The sequence below is a fragment of the Sinocyclocheilus grahami genome, unplaced genomic scaffold, assembly GCF_001515645.1.
Source record: "Sinocyclocheilus grahami isolate Dianchi unplaced genomic scaffold, SAMN03320097.WGS_v1.1 scaffold350.1, whole genome shotgun sequence".
In the NCBI taxonomy this organism is placed as follows: Eukaryota; Metazoa; Chordata; class Actinopteri; order Cypriniformes; family Cyprinidae; genus Sinocyclocheilus; species Sinocyclocheilus grahami.
The window spans coordinates 1,054,923-1,079,958 of NW_015505529.1; the positions used below are offsets into that span (position 1 = coordinate 1,054,923).

Genomic DNA, 25,036 nt, shown 5'->3' on the forward strand with positions numbered 1-25,036 from the left:
GAGAGAGAGAGAGGGTCACATCACAGTGGAGGCAGCTGTCTTAAACGTGGCTTGTGTACTTCAAACATCAGAATCAGAATCAGAAAGAGCTTTATTGCCAAGTATGTTTGCACATACAAGGAATTTGTTATAGTGTCACAAGCTTCCAGTACACGGAGACAACAACACACAGATAATAAAAGTGTGCTTCATCACTGTGTCTTACCACATACCAGCTTCATCACTGTGTCTGTCACGCGACTCTGTTCCCCTTTCGGGCTCTGTCTTTACATTTATTTTGAAAGATGAAGCTCGCGATTATGGTAGGTGCGTTACATTTCCGACGAGTGCTTGCGGTGTTCGCCCAATCACAATGCACTGGGTCAGCTGGCCAATCAGAGCAGTCTGCGCTTGTCGGAAGGAGGGACTTTGTAGAAAACGAAGCGTTTAAGAGAGGCGGGGCATAGAGGACCTACAGTAATGTACAGTATTTGAAAAAGAATGTGTTTTTTGAACATTAAAGCATGTAAACATATTCTGTTACACCAAATACACAAAATAATGATCTTTAAAAAAGCAGCATATGACCCCTTTAATATCCTAATGATTTTTGGCATAAAAGAAAAATCTATAATTTTGAACCATACAGTGTATTTTTGGCTATTGCTACAAATATACCCATGCTAGTTATGACTGGTTTTGTGGTCCAGGGTCACATATGATATCCCAGGACAGATATTTTAAGTATATTTTTCAGGGAGTCTTGATTCTTTTCTGCATACAATTCCATGCTTAAATGGATTATTGCACCTTTAATTTTTATATTCTTCTACAAAAAAAAACATATTCTTAAGAAAAAAATATATCTATATCTGTATATCTAATTTCTTATCATTTTAAACCAAATAAACTGTATGTAAAATGCTTGTGCCACTTTGTTGGACATTATGACTAATACGATGACATTCATTCGTTTTTAACTGTGACTTGCTTGTCCAAATACTTTTAGGGCCTACGAACAACACAGTTTATCAAGAATGTTCCTTACCTGTTTTCTGAGACCAAAATCTGCTCAAGGAGCTTGGCAGACTCGTATGTGATTTCTACAGCCGGTGTCTGCAGCAGCAGCAAGAGCAGCTCCAGACCCCCATCCAGCCGGATCCTGTTGCAGATCTCCTCCGCTACCTGTCGGCCCACTGTGGGCAGGACCCAGGCCTCCTCGACGAGCTGGAAAGTCTCAGCTATGGCCCGGCGGGTCTCCTCCACATCTCCAGTGTCTTTTGAAGACTTGAGTGTTTTGATGGCGGAGCGCAGCGCGGGGAGAGAGCCGTCCAACACGGCCTGGACGTCGGTGCTGATCCCCGGAGACACAGCCTTGGGGCCAGAGCTCGTCCTCCGGTTGTGTAGCCGATAACTGACATATTCAGGAACCGTGAGTCTGTCGGTGCTAAACATGGAGAAATAACGGCAAAACTTGCTGAGATAAACGACAAGAGACAGAAACATCTACCGTTACCAGCTAGTTTCTCGGTTCTAACAGTTCTGATGTGTCTTTGTCTTTCAGGCGTGACAAAGAAATGATGGCGTCGCCGTCATTACCAAGCAAATCATTAATGTCTAATGCCGTTTACACCAAACCACATTATCCTGCTGATGCCAGAGAAAAATAATAAACACAAATGACGTCAGAGCACTGGTTAAGATACGCTTCACGAATCCACTGTTAGAAAGGACCCACCAAAAACCATCAAATAACAAGATAACGCTGTCAGGATGGCTGGATGTTTTAAGAAAATTAGACAGTAGACGGTTGGTATCGCTGTATACTGGCAAGCGATTAAGTTTTGTCAGACAAAGACGACTATTTCCACTGTCCTTTTGCCACCCTCGGATAGATTCCTGTGAAAGCCAACGGAAGCGATGCTTATTCATTCAAATAAAACACTGTGATGCCGTTATATTTGTAATAAAGTCAAGATCGTTGATAATGAATCCTCAAGCATCCTCAGCGTCCGTTTATAGACCCGCCCAGTGTATCTCCCAAAGCCAGACGCGGAGAATCAACCTCAGCACCATAGTGCCACTTTAGTTCAATGCCCTCTGCTGGACAAAGACTGAATGCAAACGTAAGCTTTTTTTGTTACAATGTTTATTGTATTTCTGCCTAAATACCACAGCCGCAATATATTTGAATAAAAAAATAAATATTTTAAAGTTAGTTTCAGCCAAACTTAAAAATTAAGACAAAATCTCTTTAAATGTTTTATTAAATTGCCAGAAAAAGTATGTAAGCTTCTTGCCGTGTTAAAAGGAGATGCTATTTAATGAATTGGTTTGTATTGCACGTCTTTTTAAAACCACTGGTAAATTTTGCTCAATTTACTAATTTTAGCAACGTTTCACATGAAATTTTGAAAGGGTGCGGGGGGGAGGGTTATCTCCTTAGTCCAGAGAGCACAGTTTAGGCTACTGTGCTAAAAATGTTACGTCGAGTTGTTTAGCTACAGACAACCAATCATAAAGTGGCTCACTAATGACCTCATTAAATATTTATGAGGTTCGCGCAGCCGCAGCAGGACGCGCCATTCAAACCATTATATATAGCTCAGTGATTCGACCGCAGTGTAGTCACATGAGAGAAGAAGACGGCGTTTTTATTATTAATCGCCGATTTGCATGGCGACACAGGCGAGTAGGCTACAATCAGTGTTGTTTTACGTGTTCGAAAGGAACAAATAAGCAAGAAATTAAATGTAATTTCGCTTTGAACTGAATGACTAATGTTTCTTATTAATAAACTTAAAACAATGTAAAGTAGTAATAAAGTAGTGCTCATAAAGCAAACTTTTCAAATTTATATTATAGATGGCAAAACAATTCATGTCTGGTTTTAATGATTACAGTAAAAAAAAAAAAAGATGAAAACATATATTGCAAATAAGTTCAAGAAAACAAAAGTGGGTGAGTGACCTCTGAGTCTATTGATTCCTGTAGTCCTGATGGTCTCAGTTCTTCAGTCGCATTCACTGTGAGACGCCAGGATGAGGCTTTTTCTGCTGCTAGGACTGATATCCTTCACATATGCAGCTGAAGGTAAGAACACTTACTTTCTTGTAATATTTTGATATATACTCTCTGTGTTAACTTGGAACTGTGCTCTTTTTTTACTATTAGAGTCGTGGGTTTGATGCCACCAAGAGCTGCCAGTGTGACTCTATGTGCACATACTACAAGAGCTGTTGCAAAGACTATGAATCCTTATGTTGTATTAGGTGTAAGTTTACCAGTTTGGTTTCTTACACTCCATTTAAACAAATCAAAACTAAACATGTGAAATGCAGTGAACAAAACAAGTGGATGAGAAACTGTTCTTGTTGCAGCTCGTGGAGACACCTTTCCTTCTTACCCTGAGGATGAGTATGATGAGGAAGCAAACAGCACAGAGGCGCCAAATAGATCCAGATCACAGCACAAAATTTTGACCCCGTCTCCAGCGACCTTTGCTGAAATATTCAGCCTATTAACACCAGCTTCACAAATCATGGATTCGACGTTAAGTGATAACCCAATACCAGAGATTGCCACTGCTGCCACTCCAACTACACAATTCAGACTAGCCTCCACAATTAAGAACCCAACCACAACTCCACACACAGCCTCAACTGCTGAACCCACACCAACAAAAGCCAAAGACCCTGACGCTGAGGTCTGCAGTAGCAGACCCTTTGATTCCTTCATGCAGCTCAAAAACGGCTCTATATATGCATTCAGAGGTAAGTGGATTACAGCAAAGAAGAACAAAAATGTGAATATTATACAAAATTATTTTCTATTTCTTTTAGGCTAATTTTTTGACAGTAATATAAAAATGTACATACAATGTATTTAGTATAAGTAACATTTTTGAAAATATAAAACAAAATGGTTAGGGGGCAGCGTTATTTTATTATTATTGAGATACCATTAGTTTTTATTAATATTTTGATTTAGGTATTATTTTTATATTTTACATTTTCTTAGTTAAAGTTGTCATTTTATTGTGTTTTTGTCATTTTTATTAGGTTTTTTTTAACATGTCTATTTAGTTTTATTGCTTTGTATTTCAGTTTTACTAATTTAGTACATCAGTTAAACTAAATTAAAATAAAAAATATTGCTGTTAAGAAAAACATTTTTATTTGATTTCAGTTAAGGTTTATTTTATTACAAGTAACAAAAATGTTTTTTTATATCTTTAGTTTTAGTTAAATATAATAACCCTGGAAAGTAGGTAAAAGGAAAATAAAGGATTTAACAAAATGTGTATTTTAAAAATGTACTGCTGTATTACTGAAATTATACTGTTATGACAGATAATTATGTGTTCTTCTTATTATAGTTAATTCTGTATTTATTTATTCTTTTTTTATACATTTTGTTTCCAATTTAAAATGTGCTGTGTTTGTCTACGAGGACAATATTTTTTTGAGCTTGATGAGAAATTAGTATTACCTGGGTACCCAAAGCTCATCGAAGACATCTGGGGAATAAAAGGTCCAATAGATGCTGCCTTCACTTCAAACTGCCAAGGAAAGACATACATCTTCAAAGTATGGATGACCTCGCATTTACAGTATATCTATTATAACATAAACTATTTAGAATTTCTAGCACGTTATACAGTGTGAAATGATTCCCGTGTTATTTACAATATAACAAATTGTCACGATTTATTTGAATTTATTCAATTTAATTAATCAGAATTATTTAATCTGTTTCACTGAATGATTGTAAATGACAATATGTTTTATTATTCCCAGGGTAAAAAATACTGGCGGTTTAAAGATGGAGTACTAGATGAAGATTTCCCACGAGAAATATCTGTGGGATTTGAGAAGATACCAGACCATCTGGATGCTGCCTTTGCCATTCCTGCTCACAGCCATCATGGCAAAGAGAAGGTTTATTTTTTTAAAGGTTTGTGCTTAATCTAAAGAATACATCTAGATTTACTGACATGTTCATTTAACTTTACTAAACAAAGCATACGTTCCTTCTTTCTAGGAGACCAGTATTACCAGTATGAGTTCAAGCACCAGCCATTCCATGAGGAGTGCATTCAGATGTCATTGAGATCTCCCTCAGCACTCTTCCACAGATACACTAATATTTACTATGACCGATGGGTTGAGCACTTCAACCAGCTCTTTGGTGGAGGTAATATTTTTTTTAGAGGAAGTTATCAAAATAAATTGAACCTTAGACAGCTTCCATAACTCCGCTTTTAATTACTTTCTTCCAGCTCACAGTCATCATGGTGGCCATAACTTCATCAACAAAGACTGGATTGGAATCAAATCTCCTGTGGATGCTGTGCTAGCCGGCAGACTCTACATCACTCCGAGATGGCCCAGCAGAAGGCGTCAGGACAGAAATCAGCAGGATTGGGACCAGCACTGGGGCCAACGGTATGGGCAGCAGTGGAACCAGCGTTATTGGCAGGAGTGGGACCAGCAGCGGGGCTCCAGGCGCAGGCAGAATAGGTCACCATATTGGGAGACTATGGCAGAGAGGAGCATCAGCATTGCACAGGAGTTTGCTCAGAGGTTTGGGCAGTACAGGTGGCAAGACCAGGACAGACGCAGAGACTATTATCATAGACAAAATGACTATGATTATGACTACAGATACAGACCTTCTAAAGACATCGCCTATGACATACTGCGCAGGAGTCAGCCTTTACAGAGTGTCTACTTCTTCAAAGGAGGTACTTATATGACATGATTATTCTATTATATTATTCAAAGGAGGAACTGAAATCGGCATGATAATTTAATATTATATCCAAAGTTCTGTCATGAAACTCTAAATGGCGCAGGCCGATAGGTTTTAACTCAATCTGACACTATTACATCATTCACATGGCGCAGCTGATTGGTTTTATTTCGTATCAGCAGCCAATGAGCTTGCTGCTCAACATTCAAATACTCAGTTAGTGCTTGCAGCATGCTTCAGCAACCCTCCACCTTCCCCAGCTCCACATGTATAGATATGTTACAGGCTGATTTCATGTATGTCATATATGGGGGTTATTTCATATGTGTTATATGTGCAGCAGCAGTATTTCTTATATGCTCACAGCAGCATGTTGTGGATGTGGTGGCAGTAGCCAGTCTCGGTAATTGCTCTGCTGCAGCACCATAGCAGATCTATTCCGCCAAGACCTAATACATTTACACGGGATGTTTATTACCATGCTAAACTCGCAGAGAGTTTTCATGACAGAAATTATATATTTCAAAGGAGGAACTTAAATCAACATGATTATTATATTATATTTAGAAATTCAGATTCAAACTTTTTCTTTACAGATATGTACTACAGAGTGAATCTCCGAACGAAGCGGGTTGACTATGCAAACCCTCCATATCCAAGACCTATTGGAAAATACTGGCTTGGCTGCAAAGACAAGCCAGGAGCAGAAAAGAGATGAGTCCAACTGTAAAAGACATTTAATAGTATTTATCATACAAGAAAAATAAGCTGCATTTGTACGGTCAATGAGAAGGGTGATTAGTAGGCCCTTTAAGAATCTCTCCACAAATAGAATGATATTCCTAATGTTCTACAGGTCGTCCTCCCCTAGAGATGAATCTACTCCCTAATTGTTGTGTTGATTAATTATTCTCAATGGACACCATGCAATTTTCAGTCTCGAACATCTCAAATAAACACTATTATCATAAAATTATACTCTGATTTTCATTGAGAATTAAAGTAATTGCATGAGAGAAATACATTTTTTTTACTGATGCTTACAAAAGCCTAAAGTTGCTATGAACTTTGCAGCAGCTTTTAGTGAGGAACAGTTTTGCAGTCTTTGCAGCAATGTTTTTTGATGTATAGGTCATTATGGCAATGTATACATTTTATTAGGTTATTCCTTTGAAAGTCCTCTTAAGGATATTAACAGAAATCTCTTTCTGTTTTAGCCTTTTCAACACAGTGAAAGGGTGTTTCTTGTCATTTTTTTTTTTCTTGTCATTCGCTGCAAACAACCAATGCCATTTACATTTCCAATCAGTGTTTTGGCACAATTCTTCCATTTATTGTGGTTTATCGCTCTTTCCAAAGAAAACGCTGAGCTTACTGCCAATATCAGGCAATTGAATTAATTTACATCACACTAAGTAATCAGTGTCATGCTGCCAAGAACAACTTCGCTGTAGTGATGCATGTAAGGACTAATCCTTATTTATCGTGCATAGAGAAAAAGATGTCAAAAACCAAGACATACAATTACACAAACTTTTACAGCCCTAAGAGAAAAGGCGTTTTGAGGAGAACCAGAAAGTATCTGTCTGTTTCCATCAAGACGATTCTATTTTTTTTCCAAACTGTTATGGAAGTTATTTCATGCAAAATTGCTGCAGGGTTCATATCTTGGCTCGGGATTGATCTACACTTCTGTTCAAAGGTTTGAGGTTGGTAAGAATGCTTTTAACAGATATCTCTTAGTCTCACTAAGGCTGCATTTATTTGATCAAAATAAAGCAAAAAAAACAGTGAAATATTACAATTTATAATAGCTTTTTCTATTCGAATATATTTTAAAATATGATTTATGCCGGTAATGGTAAAGCTGAATTTTCAGCATCATTACTCCAGTCTTCAGTTTCACATGACCCTTTAGAAATCATTCTAATATGCTGAATTGCTGCTCAAGAAATTGAGAAATTGTTGAAGACAGTTGTATTGCTTAATATTTCTGTGGAAACAGACATTTTTTCAGGATTTTTGATCAAGAGTTCAAAAGTACAGCATTTATTTAAAAAACAATAGATTTTTTAACAATGCAAAAGTCTTTACTGTTACTTTTGCTTAAATTAGAGCATCCTTGCTAAATAATAGTATTAATTTAAAAATAGAAGAATAAAATCTTACTGACCTTAAACTTTTAAATGTCAGTATAGGTAGACATACATCAGTTACTTAAGGGGTTATGAGGGCAACATATTGATAAAATACTTTAAAAAGTGTATTTAACAAAAGCCAAGTAACATTATAATAGAAATTATTATAGGGAATATACAAACAAACAAAACCATTTTCTATGAAGATATGTTTATGCAAAACCTACATAGAGTACTAAAAACACTTTATTGCCCTTTAAATCATAAACGTTAAGATTCAGGAATATTATGAATGCTTTACATAAACATTCTCATAATTTGGCTCATTTTCTGCTTGGTCCACAACGGTCTCATTAATAATAATCTCTGAAGATGTGGAGACCCCATCAGATGGAGCCACAGTCTCGTAAGTGTGCTCTGTCAGAGTGTCTGGCTCACAAACTACTCCAGTGTCTTGTTCTACCTCCAAACTATGGCGTGTATCACTCTCTGGAACACTTTTTAAAATGGAGGACAACGGCCTCTTGGGGGTGCAGTTCTCCTGAGGAAAGTCTGTTGCCCCCACTGTGCAGGGAGAGCTGAGGGAGTTGTGCTTCCTGCGACTAGGTTTCCTCATGACCACCTCTGACTGGTTTGACCCTGTAGAATTGAGAAATTGTTGAAGACAGTTGTATTGCTTAATATTTCTGTGGAAACAGACATTTTTTCAGGATTCTTGATCAAGAGTTCAAAAGTACAGCATTTATTTAAAAAAACAATAGATTTTTTAACAATGCAAAAGTCTTTACTGTTACTTTTGCTTAAATTAGAGCATCCTTGCTAAATAATAGTATTAATTTAAAAATAGAAGAATAAAATCTTACTGACCTTAAACTTTTAAATGTCAGTATAGGTAGACATACATCAGTTACTTAAGGGGTTATGAGGGCAACATATTGATAAAATACTTTAAAAAGTGTATTTAACAAAAGCCAAGTAACATTATAATAGAAATTATTATAGGGAATATACAAACAAACAAAACCGTTTTCTATGAAGATATGTTTATGCAGTTTATGCAAAACCTACATAGAGTACTAAAAACACTTTATTGCCCTTTAAATCATAAACGTTAAGATTCAGGAATATTATGAATGCTTTACATAAACATTCTCATAATTTGGCTCATTTTCTGCTTGGTCCACAACGGTCTCATTAATAATAATCTCTGAAGATGTGGAGACCCCATCAGATGGAGCCACAGTCTCGTAAGTGTGCTCTGTCAGAGTGTCTGGCTCACAAACTACTCCAGTGTCTTGTTCTACCTCCAAACTATGGCGTGTATCACTCTCTGGAACACTTTTTAAAATGGAGGACAACGGCCTCTTGGGGGTGCAGTTCTCCTGAGGAAAGTCTGTTGCCCCCACTGTGCAGGGAGAGCTGAGGGAGTTGAGCTTCCTGCGACTAGGTTTCCTCATGACCACCTCTGACTGGTTTGACCCTGTAGCTTGCTCCCACGCACTGGCCCGCACTGCCAGTTTCCTCCGCGGTGGCTTGGCGATCGCCTGCCCCCTTCCTTTGGGCTGGGCGGCCTCCTCTCTTTGTCTCTGTAGGCTGCCCAGTCTGCGCAGCATCGCCTGAACAGGCCCTTCTGAGGGGGGCTCTTGCTTGGCCATCTTTTGGGTCTTACCCACAGTTACATATACAGTTGTTAACTTCTCTGAATCTGTATCCTGGCCGCTATCAGACGGTTGGGCATTTTTCCTGGTATTGGAAAGTGTACGTTGTCTCCCACTGGGCACAGTGAGGTGAGTTCTTAGTGGGCCAGAACTGTATCTTTCTGAGTCAGTTTGTGTTGTTTCAGATGCAGATGCTTGCTCCTCAGAGGAGATGGTCTCCTCATGGTTTTTCTCTTCTTTTTCTGTTTCTGTTTCACTGTGGTCTCCCTGTCCTCCTTGCAGGGCAGAGATCATCAGCACGCCCCAGGCCTTGGGTTTCCGACTTGTACCAGGCAGGTCTTGAGTCGAGCTACGGCGCTCTTTAGGACTGAACTTTGTGCCCTCTGCAAAAGAGACTGAAGGACGTTTGGATTTGGCAATGCTGGAGGTACGAGGGATACCAAAATCCTGTGACATGTCGTCACTGCTGAAGGTTGATGGGTCAGGGAAGAAGTTACACTTAGAGCTCAGCTCCTGAAGCTCTCCACCGGCCACAGTAAGAACATCTGTGTGAGGAGAAGCACGTTTAATAAGAATCAGTATATTGCTGTTGACTATGGCGAAAATATATTTTTTTCCCCCAAATAATATTTTTTCCAGCAAATATTTTCTTACAGAGATGGATTCTAAAATAATTAATCTATGAATATATGAATTTGGGGTCAGTAAAGAAATTTGTATTTAAAGCATGCATTAAACTGATCAAAAGTGACAGTAAAAATATTTGATATTACAAACTTTTTCTATTTCAAACAAATGCTGTTCTTTTGAACTTCCTATTTATCAAAGAATCATAAAAAATATATCCTCATGGTTTCAACAAAAATATTAATCACCACAACTGTTGATAATAAGAAGAAACATTGCTTGAGCACCAAATCAGCATATTATAAAGATTCCTGGAGTAATGACGTCAGAAAATTCAGCTTTAGAATGACAGAAATAAATTTACATTTGAAATATATTAAAAAAGAAAAAAAATTACATTGTAGTAATATTTCACAATATTATTGTTTTTTTTAATATTTTTTTTGTTCAAATAAATACAGCCTTGGTGAGTATAAAAGACTTCTTTCAAAAATATCTTACTGACCCAAAACCTTCAAACAGTAGTCTGGTGCAAATTACATTTAACTTTAAAGTCTTAGTGTTCTTTAATATTATATTTATGAATATAGTAAATGTAACATATAATAAAATATAACATTAAATATCATAGCTTACATTATCAACTAAAAAGAACAGCCAAAGCAAAACTCTAGCTGCTGCCCTAACCACAGCTTAAACAACACAGAAAGAGTGTGAAACTAGAAATATAAATGTTGTACCTTCCCTGGGTGGTTCACAGTAGATGGCCTCTCCTTCATCATCAGTTTCAAATGAATCAGTCACCCAGCTGGACGATGGCTGCTCAATGAAGCTGTGGTTAAATGTGAGCTCAGGATCATGATGAGAGACTAAAAACACAGCGTAGAACATTAAAAGTCTACTTACATTCACCAAAACACAATCTGCAAATGAAAACAGGCACATTACCTGTAACCCTAGGCAAACCAGACGACCAAAGAGTAATGCACGGCATTGCCGAACCCATGTTGGCCAGCACAGTATAAACATGATGCTTCATGCGAACCGCAGGACTGCCATCTCCAACCGCTACTCTAGAGGTCAGATTTAGCAGAAGATTTTCTTATTGTTTGATAAATAATAATACATTTTATATCAGCTTTCAAATAACAAATTCATACCCTTCCTTCCCTTCGACGGGCCGCCCACAACAGCAGCAGCAGAACAACAAGGCAAGAATTAAAATGCACAAGGGAATCAAAAGCCCTGCTAAGAGACCTGCCCTGCTACCTAGCAGACAAATGCAAAAAAACTGATGAGAGGGATGCGGATACCAGCTGTGAAAACCAAATGTTGTGTCTGGACATACTGTTTGGACAAGCTCCTGTGGCTGGATGGCAGGCATGATTCCCACAGTCGCATGCCACGGAGCAGTTGATGCCATATAGGTTAGGAGGACATGTGCTGTTACAGCTACAACAGAGATTGAACAGTGAGGGAGACTTCTTTGACTCTTTCACCAAGGTAAAAACAACCTATAAATACCACTGTACCCTCACCTCTCACCCTGGAAGCCAGGAAGACAAATGCAACTTCCTGTCACATGGTCACAGTGGCCATGATGGCAGGTTTTACACAGGAAACGACAGCCGTCTCCGTATGTACCATCTGTGCAGGGTTTGTCACATCTGTAGAGAAGGAGAAGCCCAAAATAAAGTCAACTAAGGGAGCTTAGCAGGTAGAAGATTCAATTATACACACAAGAAAAAATATATATGTACACTTGCCCCAAAACGTGTTTAGGACACATAAGTCACATTTAAAATGAATTTCATTGCTTTAGATAATGTTTCTTAGACTTTAAATTAGGTGTTTGCATATTTTCCAATTTAGTTCAGTTCTGATTCATAAGAGCTCAATTTGATTCAGAGTGTCATGATGCAGTTCCTATTAATTTGGGAAATTTTCAGTTGTGATGTCAATTTTTCTTAAATATGAAAGATATACTATCTCTAATTCTGTAAATTATGCCATGCAGTGTTTCAGACTGGCTCATAAGAGTCATTTGTTTGTGAATGGGACACTGGTTGCACTGTATTTTATTGATTCACTAAAAAGAACCAGTTCAAAAGGGTCATTCGTTCATGAATCAGACTACATCCAGTTTGCACATCACAGTCGGCATTGCTGAGATTACAAATGCAACGGCGATCACAGGACGGACCCCACCAGCCATGCAGGCACTGACAGGACCCTGTGCGCTGCTGGCAAGGGGACACATAGCAGTTGCAGTGCAGGCTGCACTTTTGGCCCCAGTAGCCTTCGTCACACAGGCAGCGTCCCGTGGCTTTGTCACAAGTGGATGTGGCAAGGTGGCACTGACAGGCTTTGGAGCAAGTGGACGTCCACCAGCCCTCCTCACAGGTGCAGTTGCCATAGACAGGGTCACATTTCCCATGACGTCCACATTTGCAGCTGTTTTGGCACAGGTTGCCCCAGCGGGTGGGCAGGCACAAGCACTCACCAGTGACTGGGTCACAGAGCCCATGAGGGTGACAGGGACAGAGCTCTCGACAATCCGGCCCCCAAAATTCAGGAGGACAAGCTGTGGAGAATAAAAAATTCAGATCCATAATAACTAGATATGCATACTACATGTATAGTAGTCAACAATATGAATATAGCAAATAACAAATTATTTGCGACATATATCAGAAAGAAACATTTATCCAGTGTTGTTTTGCCAAAGATATTTAGTTCTGGTCCTCAAATTTTATTGGCTGAGTGCTGGCAACAAACTAGTGTCTTTATAGGTCATTGAATCATTTATTCAACCAATAAGTTCAAACACACATGAACGTCACTACTGTGTGTTAGTGATGGGTGCTTTCGAAGCACTGATTATTTCTGAATCAGTTTGCTGCTTTTCTCTTGCAAAGTCATGTGATTTTAATAAACAAGGCAACCATCATTTAACTTGTGACTGAATGTCTAATCTTTAATGATTTTAAGTGGTCTCAGGTTAGTTTTATAATTTAGGTTCATTTTTAATTAATTCAATGAATTTTAATACTTAATGCATGTACAAAAGGAAAGAATTATATTTGATTGATTCTAATTGCCCTAGTAGTAACACAAGGCACCACTCATTAATAAAAGAACACACATTTTACAGAAACTTAATGTTTAATACTTTAATATTTAATTATTCGTAGACATTTAATAGATTGTACTTTTATGAAAACATTTGCAATTGCTTTTTAAAAGGTGGCAATGAGTTTTCTTTGCATTTGTGCCGTTTTGACCAGCAGGTGCCACTAGTCTGTGTGTTTCGCGCGTTTCGAATTTCGAAACCGTGAATCAGTTTGGAGGGATAGGCGATACCTCTTATTTTATTTTCGATCCGATACCGATATTTTCAAGCCCAGTATCGTCGATATCGATACCGATACCGATACTTCTAAACTAAACTGCTCTTTTAAATTATTAAAAGAATATATAATCAGTAATTATACTCACTTAATATTAGATTTTAAAGCCATATTTTTTTTTTAATTTCATAGGCCTTTTTTGTTTACACTTTTAGAAATAAAATATACTATAATTATATATTTTAGCTCTTTAATGGGGCAGTAACCTCAAAGGTGCAACTATACCCCCTAAAAGTGAGCATATTAGTACCATACAAGTATGCATGTTTTAAGGGTAGATAAGTTGCAAAGGTGCACCTTTGAGGGTACCTCATGAAAAATAAACATGGTGTTACATAAGTACTAAAATGTAGTATTATTATTATTATCATGGTAAATTTGTGGTTACTGCAGTTTTACTACAAATACTGTGGTAAACTGTGGTTACTGTAATAAAACCATGGTTAATTTTTGTAAAAGGCTGCCAGGCTGTTGTACGTATCGATACTTAAGGATCGATCCGCCCATCCCTATCAGTTTGCAAAGAAAGTGATTCGAAGTTTCGGAAAGCTTTGTGGGCGGATTCTGCTTTGGATTCGTTTGTAACTATTTTGTTCGTCTGAGGAAAAACTGACAAAAGAAACTGGCGTAATTGTGTCTAAAATGTAAGTTACTCAATATTACATTCTTGTATATATAAAGCAATATCAGGCTTGCTCGTGCAGTATTGTTTGGATGTCTAACCTCAAGGCCAGACACAGTTGTACAGTTGCAAAAGGCAGTCCTGAAACCAGAAACCCAAAGTTCAAACGATATTACTCACGGGTTTTGCACTGGTACCCGTAAAATCCAGGTTTACATCGACAAAGTCCAGGATAAACACACACTTCATCCTGCAGACAGGCCCTTTCTCCCTCACAGAGGGCTGAGAAAACAAAAAGATGCTTTACACACAACTGAAACCCCAGCTTAAAACTGCTGACATCTGCAGGCCCACGGGAAGCAAGCTTTGTGTCATCAATAAAACAACGTGTCATTTTTTTTATTGAAGTACATCAACAGATGGCATAAATACTCACAGACAGTGCATTCATCACCGTTCTGGCCCCATCCAGAACAACATATGGGAGAAGAATCCCTAATGAGAAAATATAGCAGGCAGTATAGAATGTATTGAATCTGTGTTGACATAAATAAAACGTTTATAGAGCACAATAACATTTTACAACTTAAGAAACCGCATAGAAAAGACAAATAGCAAATAACATCTCTTAAATATCAATTGTTTCTCCTTGCCAGCAATGAGATTCAGTGGAAAACATTTTAGTAACTCAAGTCTCCTATTTGACACTTTTTTGTTTTGTCCTGACAGAAATACCCTAGAGTTTCAAAAGATATCTCAACAGTATCTCAAGATGACCTCAAAATATTGAATGTCAAATTCCTTTAAGACTTAAAAAATGATCTTGGCTATGCGATCCACATTCATTATCACTATAACTGTATGAAAACAGTGACACATTTACTTTTATTTTTCCTGAAGAATTTATGTAGAAACATCTGAGACAAAGATACTTCAGTACCCGACACTGAGGCAGACGTTTTTCCCGGTCGGAGAGAGTCTCTGAGCTGAGCACTGGACACACGTGAGCATCAGTCCAAATGAGGTCAGAAAGGTGTCCATCCCCCTCCGGACCGACCAAAACCGGACCCCCTCTTCTACCACAGCACCAGCACAGGTTAGTTCTGTACTTCTAGAACAGACAAGATCCAGTCCAGTCTCTAGCAAAATGGGCTCTCCAAATCCTTTTGTTTCCTCTGCAAGTTTCCTGAGGAAGAAAAGCCAGCTTCCTCTAATTCAATACGCCACTGGTTGTTTAAAGACAAAATCAAGGCCCAGAATTTTGTGGGAGGAGTTGGGTATTTTTAATGGTCAATGTGTCTGCCAACATTTTCTCATCCTTACCAATTACTTTTATACATTAAAATACAAATATTTTTTTTTAATCACACACGCACAAATGTCACAACACCACCTCTGGATTTTATTTAGCCTTATAGTACTTTCCAGTAACAAGCATTTTTACAAAAATAAAATACACTAGTAAAAAATCAATATGGGACTCATTAACTTTTATTTCCAAACGTGCAAAGATAAACAGATGAGTCACAGACAGCTAAGGAATATGGAATTCAGCTACAGGCCTTTGAAACATATGGGCACCCATTATCTCTAATTTCCTTCGGAGGAAACACAGACTTCCTCTCAATCAGGGAACACCTTACGACTCATACAAAGTATTGAATCAGGTCCATACGTTTTTGCCTCTTTTTTCAACAAAAAAGCTATGTGACACACACGTCTGATCAGTTGAATGGCTGAAGAGGGCAAAGTGTCAACTCATTAAAAAGGTAGTTCACCAAAAATTTTAATAAAACATTATTTTGTGTTCTGCAAAAGAAAGTCATACGAAGTTGGAACAACACGAGCGTGAATAAAAGATGACAAAATATTCAGACAATAAATTTGCATCTTTTTTCTTACGTTTACATGCTTTTTTTAACATCAGGTTGACATAATCATGGACATCACAGAACTGACAGGACATTAATATCATATGTTATCTGCCAATATTAAAATATTTCTATTAAAAACATGCTAAATGTCCTTAAAATAGATACAAAATGGACACTTTTTAAGTACAGCTAATGTTTTATAAGATAGTACACTGGAAGAACATGAATACAAAATACTCTAATGCCCCCTAGTGACATAAAGGGTCAGTGTGACAGTCATGGCAATACAATGTCAGTATCTTTGGTTAAAATCCATATTAAATATACTCTCTATAAAAATAGCTGCTATAATTCTTTGTAGCTTCCATCCAGACATCTATAATATAATGCCAGGTGTATTATGATTATCAAAACACTGCAGATTATTCCCATGTTTTTAAGTGCACCAGTCTGCGGTCATTTGCACCACCAAGTGAAATGACAATAATGATTGTTTCAAACCCTTCCACCCATCCCTTCCAAGTCAATTTCCCCATAAACAGCTTATTACAGGTAGCCTTGCCCCAAATGCTTGCCATTGCTTCAGTCATAAGTTGGGCCCTGAAACAGCAATGTTTTGAAAGTGCCACAAAACCTTTGTTTATACTCTTTGGAAAATCAACTAAATGTATTACTAACAGTTGGCTTTGCATATTGAACTCGGAAAAGAGAAAGTGAAAAAAATTCAACAGTTAGTGTTTAACTGTATATACTGTACCCAACTGTTCAAAAGTTTGGGGTCAGTAAGACTTTCTCTTTTTCTAAGAAATTATTACTTTTATTTAGCAAGTAATAAAAGCTGCAGTATCTTTTGAAATGTCTATTCTTCAAAGAATCCTGAAAAAATGTTTCCACAAAAAAAAGCAGCATAAGCGTCTTCAACTGTAATAATAAGAAATGTTTCTTAAGCACCATATCAGTGTGGTAGAAAGATTTCTGAAGGACCATGTGACACTGAAGACTGGAGTAAAAGTCAGCTTTACAGGGTAAAAATCATATTTAAAAATATATTCAAATTAAAAACAGTTATTGTAAAATTACAGCTTTTTTACCAAATAAATGCAGCCTTAGAGATAAAAAAAAAAATTTCAAAAACAAATTCTTACTGACCCTAAATTTTTAAATGGTAAACAACAAACAATAACAATATGTATATGATTGACACAATCTGGTCTCATGTTCAGATCATCTGTGACACTGAGTGACCATCAGGCACAAATCTAGCTATCAGCTAATTAACAAAAGCCAAGTGCTGAATGATTTTATATTGAGAAAAAGGTCGGCTTAGGCAACAACTATTAATACTATGTTTGTATAACCAAATACAAGAATAGTCCGTTCTCCGGTTTGAAACCTAAATCAAATATATATTTTGAACTTCTCTCTTCCAACCCAGGTGAAGATGAGTGGCAGTTGCGGTGGTTCTCAAGAGGATTTGAGGGTCTGTGTCTCCTCCTCGCCTCCTTGCTCGTCTGGATCAAGGATTTCCCATGTGGAGCTGGATGTTGGAAGGACGGAAGGCTGAGAACCAGAGCTCCTAGTAAGACTGGACGGCGTCAGGAAACTAAATCTAAAGGTTTGAATCAGAGGAGATAAGAGAGCTCTCAATCACTTTTAGAAGAATGACAGAGGGGGATTTCTTTTGTACTGTAGTAGCTAGTCTGCATGCTCAGTTACTGAGGTTACGAAGCCAAAGAGCGAAATGTGATCAAGAGATCTTTAAAATCAGCTTAGGGTTTCACCAAGACCATATAGTATGAATGCTGCCAAAATATACAACACAAATTACTACACACACACTATACACAGAGAAGAGAGTGGATGCCCTATAAAAGTCTTATTTAAAAAAATGTGTAATACATGAGGCTCTCAAACAGAAATCAGTAGTTTTAATACTTGAAGTCTCAGTCTTTTTACCAACATACATTTTAAGGGAAGGTTTAGGAAGACTATGCAATCCAACCTGCCCCACAAGTTTCACTGCAAAAATGTCTGTTATGTAACATAAAAATGTGGTAAAAATGTAAACAAAAAATGTCAATGTCTGTCAGGTAACTCAAATGTAAATGTAAACCTGAATTGTTTACAAAAAATTTAAATGTAAAACAAAAATGTCTGTCGGTTAACCTAAATATGTGCTAAGAAATGTAAACAAGAAATGTGCATTTAAAAATTTCTGTCTGTTAATCTATAAAAGCGGTAAAAAAAAAAAATAAAAAAAAAAAAGGTAAACCAAAAAATGTCAATGTAAAAAAACATTATTTTTAAGGATAAAATCAGGTAGATTTGCTTCTTAAAGGAGTGTAATTTTTGTACCACTAGCAGCAACATCTTTTATACAACATATGTGACCCCTTAGTCTTAAGTCGCTGGGGTATATTTTTAGCAAAAGCCAAAAAAACATTGTATGGGTCAAAATTATCGATTTTTCTTTTATGCCAAAAATCATTAGGATATTAAGTATCGATCATGTTCCATGAAGATATTTTGTACATTTCCTACCGTAAATATATCAAAACTTAATTTTTGATTAGTAATATGCAATGCTAAGAACTTCATTTGGACAACTTTAAAGGCGATTTTCTCAGTATTTAGATTTTTTTGCACCCTCAGATTCCAGATTTTCAAATAGTTGTATCTCGGACAAATATTTTCTTATCCTAACAAACCATACATCAATGGAAACTTTATATATTCAGCTTTCAGATGATGTATAAGTCTCAATTTTAAAAAAAATTACCCTTATGACTGGTTTGGTCCAGGATCACATATTTTAACTGCATTAGCACTAAGAAGAATTTCTGCTGTTGATCAAAAACTACATCGTAGTTGAACACCCGCAACTGTAAACCAAAGGTTGCGGGTTCGAGTCTCATACCGGCAGGGATTGTAGGTGGGGGGAGTGAATGTACAGCGCTCTCTTCCACCTTCAATACCACGACTGAGGTACCCTTGAGCAAGGCACCGAACCCCCAACTGCTCCCCGGGCGCCGCAGCAAAAATGGTTGCCCAGTGCTCCGGGTGTGTGTTCACGGTGTGTGTGTATTCACTGCTGTTTGTGTGCGCTTTGGATAGGTTACTGCAGAGCACTAATTCCAAGTATGGGTCACCATACTTGACCACATGTCATGTCACGTCTTAAACTACAAGAACAACTAAATATTTCACACTCGTAATGTTTTTTATTGTACCTAAGACTGGTGGCTTATCCTATAGCCCAATCTTGCTGAAACCAGTTTTCAGTGAAGTAGGTTAAGTAGATTGGTGTGCTTTTTAAGTTCTTGCTATAGCTCTGTATTGTTTAAGTGTGAATGAACTCACAGTTTTCTGATGCGTGAGTCCTGGGGTCTGTTGTCAGTGCTGTCAGTGTCATTGTCTTCATTTCCACTCCTCTCAAACAAAGGACCATCTGTCTCATCTCTGTATGACAGTGAAACTGTTAAACACAGCATTATTCACATGGGCTGTAAATTAGCAGTATGTTTGTGGCTTGCACTCACATTCTACATTCACTAACGGGTATGCCAAGCATTTTAGACTTTATGACGGTCCTCTGCTTCTTTATGGCAGAGCGCAGGGCATCCAGTAAGAACCCTGGGCATCTCTCATCATTCAGGATTTCTCTAATGAAACAAAGAAATGTGTGTCCAGATTGAGGCAGGACACTGTGCTGATAGAAAAGGTTAGAATGCGTCACAAACACAACTGTCTCACCTTTGGTAATATGCAAGCTCCTCTTTGACCAGAAAGAGATTGGCCTTCAACTCGTTCTTCTCAAAAAGCAAGTCTCGTACTTCCTGCTTGGTAAAACGCGGTCGATTTGGATCCTTCAAGTCAATGATCATCTTATCTGTGAGGTCTATGGCTGAACTGCTCTGAAAGAGGCAAAGGTGGAATTATATGAGTCAAAACTATAAATGTCTGACTTGGGCACAGTTGATAATCTGTTCTTTTATTTAAAAAAAACAAAAAAAACAGATAGTTTGGTAACATTTTCCAGTGTTCATGGTACACATTTTCCAAGCTAAAATAATACATCTCTAAACTAGTAACAAAAGGTGTGGTACACCGTGTTGCCTAAATAAGTGATTTCATAAGAAACATTCAGATTTAAACTTAAATTACGTTAAAGTTTAAAAATTATTAATAAATAATAAAACATGTTAATATAAATATTACTTAAAATGTAATTTCACAATATTTAAATGTAAAATAATAAATAAAAAACAATTGCTTTCTAAATAATGTATATACGTGTCTGACTACATTTCTAGTTCAGTGTATTAAAAATCCTATTTTGCAACATTAACCTTTTACATTTTTTTGGTAATAACTAAAAGCTTATTTTTTCTGAATTTAAATAATATCTGTTAATTAAAATAAATAAATTAAACTTAAATTAGAATAAAATTTTAATTAAGATAAATGTTACAATAATAATGTTTTAATAATAAACAAAACAAAACGTTTAATATTAATAAAAATTGTGATTTAATACAATATTTAAATATGAAATAATACTACATAATTACTTAATATTTTGCATTATTTGCTAATTACTAAAAGCTTATTTCTGATCATTATATTTATCTTTGTTAATCGAGATAAAACTAAAGTGAAAAATATTCTGACAAGGTTTTAATGTTGGAATATAATCAAGCATCCCAACATGTTTGTATGCTGAAGGGAGTTGTGCACAAACATGTCCTTTCCACTCTAGTGAAGGCAAATGTGACCTATATATGCTTCATCCAACCAACCAAAGCGGAAATTAGGCCCTGTGCTAGGGCAAGAGGAACATACAAGCTTCTGTCTGATTATGCCTTTAGGAAATACACGTAAACCAATACGGGACAGCTAGGGTTAGTAAGCATTAACGTAATATTAATGTGACTAACCGCTTCAGCAGCAGTATGTATGCTGGCTCTTTCTAATTGTGAGTTCAGGCGCTCTATCTCTTTCTGTTTCTCGCACAGGTCGGCCTCCAGGTCGGCCCTCCTCTCCACTGCACTCTTCAGCTGAGTCTGTATGATGTTCTCCTTGTGTCTGAGCTCTGCGTTTATCTTCATTAGCCGCTCCTGCTGCTCCTGGAGCTGAAGAAACATGTTAAATAACAGACACTTCAACTCACTGAAAATCATTTATAAATGTTGAAAATGTGCAATGGGTTGAACTTAAATGATTTAGTTAGCTTAAGAGCTAATTTTGACTTAATGTTCATTCTGTTAATTTATCTATGCAGCAGGCTACTGTCTGGCCAGTTTCAAAACCAAGGCAAGGCAAACATAAAAACCAAGGGAAAGTATTAACCTCAGCTCCAAACCACAGCTATATGCCTCTGATGCAATTCATGAGCAACTACATTTTGGAACAGAGTGACACACTGTTGACACTGTGTTCCAAATTCAACAAAGAAAACCTTGATAGCTGCTAAACTAGGTCCGAAGGAGAGAACAGTACCGTCTGTTTTACTGGGGGTGGGGTGGGGGGGGTGAACCTGGTTACCACAGTAAATATTACTTAAAATGTAATTTCACAATATTTAAATGTAAAATAATAAATAAAAAACAATTGCTTTCTAAATAATGTATATACGTGTCTGACTACATTTCTAGTTCAGTGTATTAAAAATCCTATTTTGCAACATTAACCTTTTACATTTTTTTGGTAATAACTAAAAGCTTATTTTTTCTGAATTTAAATAATATCTGTTAATTAAAATAAATAAATTAAACTTAAATTAGAATTACATTTTAATTAAGATAAATGTTACAATAATAATGTTTTAATAATAAACAAAACAAAACGTTTAATATTAATATAAAAAGTGATTTAATACAATATTTAAATATGAAATAATACTACATAATTACTTAATATTTTGCATTATTTGCTAATTACTAAAAGCTTATTTCTGATCATTATATTTATCTCTGTTAATCGAGATAAAACTAAAGTGAAAAATATTCTGACAAGGTTTTACTGTTGGAATATAATCAAGCATCCCAACATGTTTGTATGCTGAAGGGAGTTGTGCACAAACATGTCCTTTCCACTCTAGTGAAGGCAAATGTGACCTATATATGCTTCATCCAACCAACCAAAGCGGAAATTAGGCCCTGTGCTAGGGCAAGAGGAACATACAAGCTTCTGTCTGATTATGCCTTTAGGAAATACACGTAAACCAATACGGGACAGCTAGGGTTAGTAAGCATTAACGTAATATTAATGTGACTAACCGTTTCAGCAGCAGTATGTATGCTGGCTCTTTCTAATTGTGAGTTCAGGCGCTCTATCTCTTTCTGTTTCTCGCACAGGTCGGCCTCCAGGTCAGCCCTCCTCTCCACTGCACTCTTCAGCTGAGTCTGTATGATGTTCTCCTTGTGTCTGAGCTCTGCGTTTATCTTCATTAGCCGCTCCTGCTGCTCCTGGAGCTGAAGAAACATGTTAAATAACAGACACTTCAACTCACTGAAAATAATTTATAAATGTTGAAAACTTAAATGATTTAGTTAGCTTAAGAGCTAATTTTGACTTAATGTTCATTCTGTTAATTTCTCTATGCAGCAGGCTACTGTCTGGCCAGTTTCAAAACCAAGGCAAGGCAAACATAAAAACCAAGGGAAAGTATTAACCTCAGCTCCAAACCACAGCTATATGCCTCTGATGCAATTCATGAGCAACTACATTTTGGAACAGAGTGACACACTGTTGACACTGTGTTCCAAATTCAACAAAGAAAACCTTGATAGCTGCTAAACTAGGTCCGAAGGAGAGAACAGTACCGTCTGTTTTACTGGGGGTGGGGTGGGGGGGGTGAACCTGGTTACCACAGTTACGCTTTCATTTCTAAAGGGACAAGTGAAAGACATATCAAAAAGATTTGAAAATTTTTATAAAGAAAACACTCCCTAATGTATTTTTAAGTTGTTGTTTTTTTGCACATATAAGTTTGCTTTCATTTTAAGTGCAAGATTTAATGTCTCTCTAAAAATAGCCCATGGTTCAGATTCATTTGAGCAACTCAGTACAGTTATATCATACCCATACCGCTTCCACTTCCTTGGACATGCTGGAAATCTCCTGCCCTTTCGCTCTTAACTCATCACGTTGCTTATCCACCACTTCCTTCAGCTTGAGCATCACCTCTCGTTCCTGACGCTGTGTGCGGTCTAGAAAAAGGAAGCAAATGTATGGTCATATTTTAAAATAGTCTATGCAAACAATTTTCTAAGATGAGAATGACCAAATCTAACAGCATTCCTGACTACTGAGTTGACAGTAATAAATGAAAGAGAATAACCCCTCCCGTAAAAGAGATAAACCCAGCTTTATTCAGTCTGAAATATAACTCTCCGAAAATGAGAGCTCATATGCTCCGAGAAGCTGTATTTCTCTGATATATGGATAGAAATAACATCTTATCTGAGAGATCTCATGACTTTTTAAAGCACAAGCAATTACATTTTGAACTTTATACTGTACATAACAATGACAAGGAAAATTATAAAACCATTTAGGCCTTTGGATAAAAATTACCTTAAAAAAATACACATTTTATGATGATGTGTGATAACAAATGTGTTATGTGTATTTTAAGAAAATTACCCTAAATGCATTGTATAGATCTTACTGTGAATGATTAATTTTTTCAAATGTATTTATTTTTATTTTATTTTATTTTAAACAAAATGCTGATCTCATAATTTTTAATCACTGGATCTTTCAGTGAAAACGACAAACTTGCCTTTGGTGACATATGCCAGACTTCTCCATTTTATTCAGTAATATTACATTTCAGACCTTTTTTAAAACCAGCTGCAAGCTCACATTCATCTGCCTTCATTTTTGAGTTCAACAACCACAATCAACAACTGATGCATAGAACCAAGTCCCACCCTACATTTCTTCCTTTTCAATAATCTGTAAAACTCAGATGTATGTCACAGTATAGAAGAGAAGATCTGTCGCTAATGGTATTTCATTAAAATTAGTGCTGTCAAACGATTAATCGTGATTAATCGCATCCAAAATAAAGGTTTTTGTTTTACATAATATATGTGTGTTTACTGTGTATATGTATTATGTATATATAAATACAAACACGTGCATGTATATATTTAAAATATGATATGTTTATATATTAAATATATTTATATATGATATAAAATATAAGAATATGAATATATAAATGTATATACATGTAAATATTTTCAATATATACTGTACGCGTGTGTATTTATATATACATAATAAATATACACAGTGCACACACATATATTATGTAAACAAAAACTTATTTTGGATGCGATTAATCGTGATTAATCATTTGACGGCACTAATTAAACTTTTATTATTTTTAATCATTCATATTGTAGAAACTTAATTTGCTGTAAAGTTGCTTTGCAACTATTTGCATCGTGAAAACCGCTATACAAATAAACTTCAATTGAATTGAACTTGAATTATTCCAACTGGCGTTTTTGTTTGTTTATTTGACCTTCTGAACTGAAAACATTATGGATTTCTTTTAGAAAGTGTATTTTGTTTATTATTAAAATGGAGATGGCAATTGCATTGATATTACATTTTGAACTAAATTATCAATTTCATGTGTTAATTAACCATCAGGTAATTTTACCTTCTTTGGAGTGTGTGCATTGTAAGCGGGCCAGAAGCTCCTGATTCTCTTTCTTGAGCTGTTGCACCTGGGACTGTAACACTTCTACATTTACCTTCAGCTTCCTCTCCTTCTGATGCCAGTCCTTAAGGGGGAAAAATCAAAACAGAATCTTTGCAAAAATCCTTTCAAACCACAAACACATTAAGTAAGACTTACCAGGTGTCACCCTGACCTTAGTTTCAAAAGCCTAACCAATTTAACAGGTCACTGGAGAACACAGTGGCTTGTAAATCATTCATGTATTCATGTAAC

At 36.6% G+C, this 25,036-nt stretch overlaps 4 protein-coding genes across 6 annotated transcripts in view; 1 reads left to right on the forward strand and 3 right to left on the reverse strand.

Annotated features, from left to right (window-relative positions):
* The window catches only part of LOC107548548 (sterile alpha and TIR motif-containing protein 1-like), a 14,164-nt gene extending 12,567 nt beyond the window's left edge, over nt 1-1,597 (reverse strand). Inside the window, exon 1 of the mRNA XM_016229266.1 lies at nt 1,028-1,597. Within this exon, the coding sequence (XP_016084752.1) occupies nt 1,028-1,485 (458 nt within the window). The 5' untranslated portion in view covers nt 1,486-1,597. The remainder of the gene's footprint in view (nt 1-1,027) is intronic.
* A 981-nt stretch (nt 1,598-2,578) lies between these two features.
* Nucleotides 2,579-6,706, forward strand: vtna (vitronectin a). 3 transcript variants are annotated; one of them, XM_016229301.1, is made up of 8 exons: nt 2,579-2,667; nt 2,974-3,072; nt 3,360-3,752; nt 4,432-4,568; nt 4,779-4,935; nt 5,023-5,175; nt 5,261-5,725; nt 6,330-6,706. In XM_016229301.1, exons 2-8 carry the CDS (start codon nt 3,021-3,023, stop codon nt 6,449-6,451), a joined length of 1,479 nt encoding a protein of 492 aa, XP_016084787.1. In that variant the 5' UTR covers nt 2,579-2,667; nt 2,974-3,020; the 3' UTR covers nt 6,452-6,706. The 3 variants fall into 3 exon arrangements, with proteins under 3 accessions (XP_016084787.1, XP_016084786.1, XP_016084789.1); XM_016229300.1 differs by lacking the exon at nt 2,579-2,667 and adding an exon at nt 3,154-3,253 and having other exon boundaries at nt 2,982-3,072; XM_016229303.1 differs by lacking the exons at nt 2,579-2,667; nt 2,974-3,072 and adding an exon at nt 3,215-3,251.
* A 2,262-nt stretch (nt 6,707-8,968) lies between these two features.
* Nucleotides 8,969-15,335, reverse strand: LOC107548549 (scavenger receptor class F member 1-like). Its single transcript, XM_016229267.1, has 10 exons — nt 15,129-15,335; nt 14,625-14,683; nt 14,369-14,470; nt 12,294-12,740; nt 11,695-11,845; nt 11,505-11,608; nt 11,317-11,425; nt 11,105-11,229; nt 10,897-11,025; nt 8,969-10,074 (listed from the first exon to the last, which is right to left on the reverse strand). The coding sequence occupies exons 1-10, from the start codon at nt 15,227-15,229 to the stop codon at nt 8,999-9,001; spliced, it is 2,403 nt and encodes an 800-aa protein (XP_016084753.1). The 5' UTR covers nt 15,230-15,335; the 3' UTR covers nt 8,969-8,998.
* A 1,883-nt stretch (nt 15,336-17,218) lies between these two features.
* LOC107548577 (RILP-like protein 1) overlaps nt 17,219-25,036 on the reverse strand; it is an 18,261-nt gene continuing 10,443 nt past the window's right edge. Inside the window, exons 4-8 of the mRNA XM_016229305.1 lie at nt 22,341-22,535; nt 19,816-19,976; nt 19,602-19,724; nt 19,423-19,521; nt 17,219-17,671 (exon numbers count right to left, since the gene is read on the reverse strand). Of these exons, the coding sequence (XP_016084791.1) occupies nt 17,527-17,671; nt 19,423-19,521; nt 19,602-19,724; nt 19,816-19,976; nt 22,341-22,535 (723 nt within the window). The 3' untranslated portion in view covers nt 17,219-17,526. The remainder of the gene's footprint in view (nt 17,672-19,422; nt 19,522-19,601; nt 19,725-19,815; nt 19,977-22,340; nt 22,536-25,036) is intronic.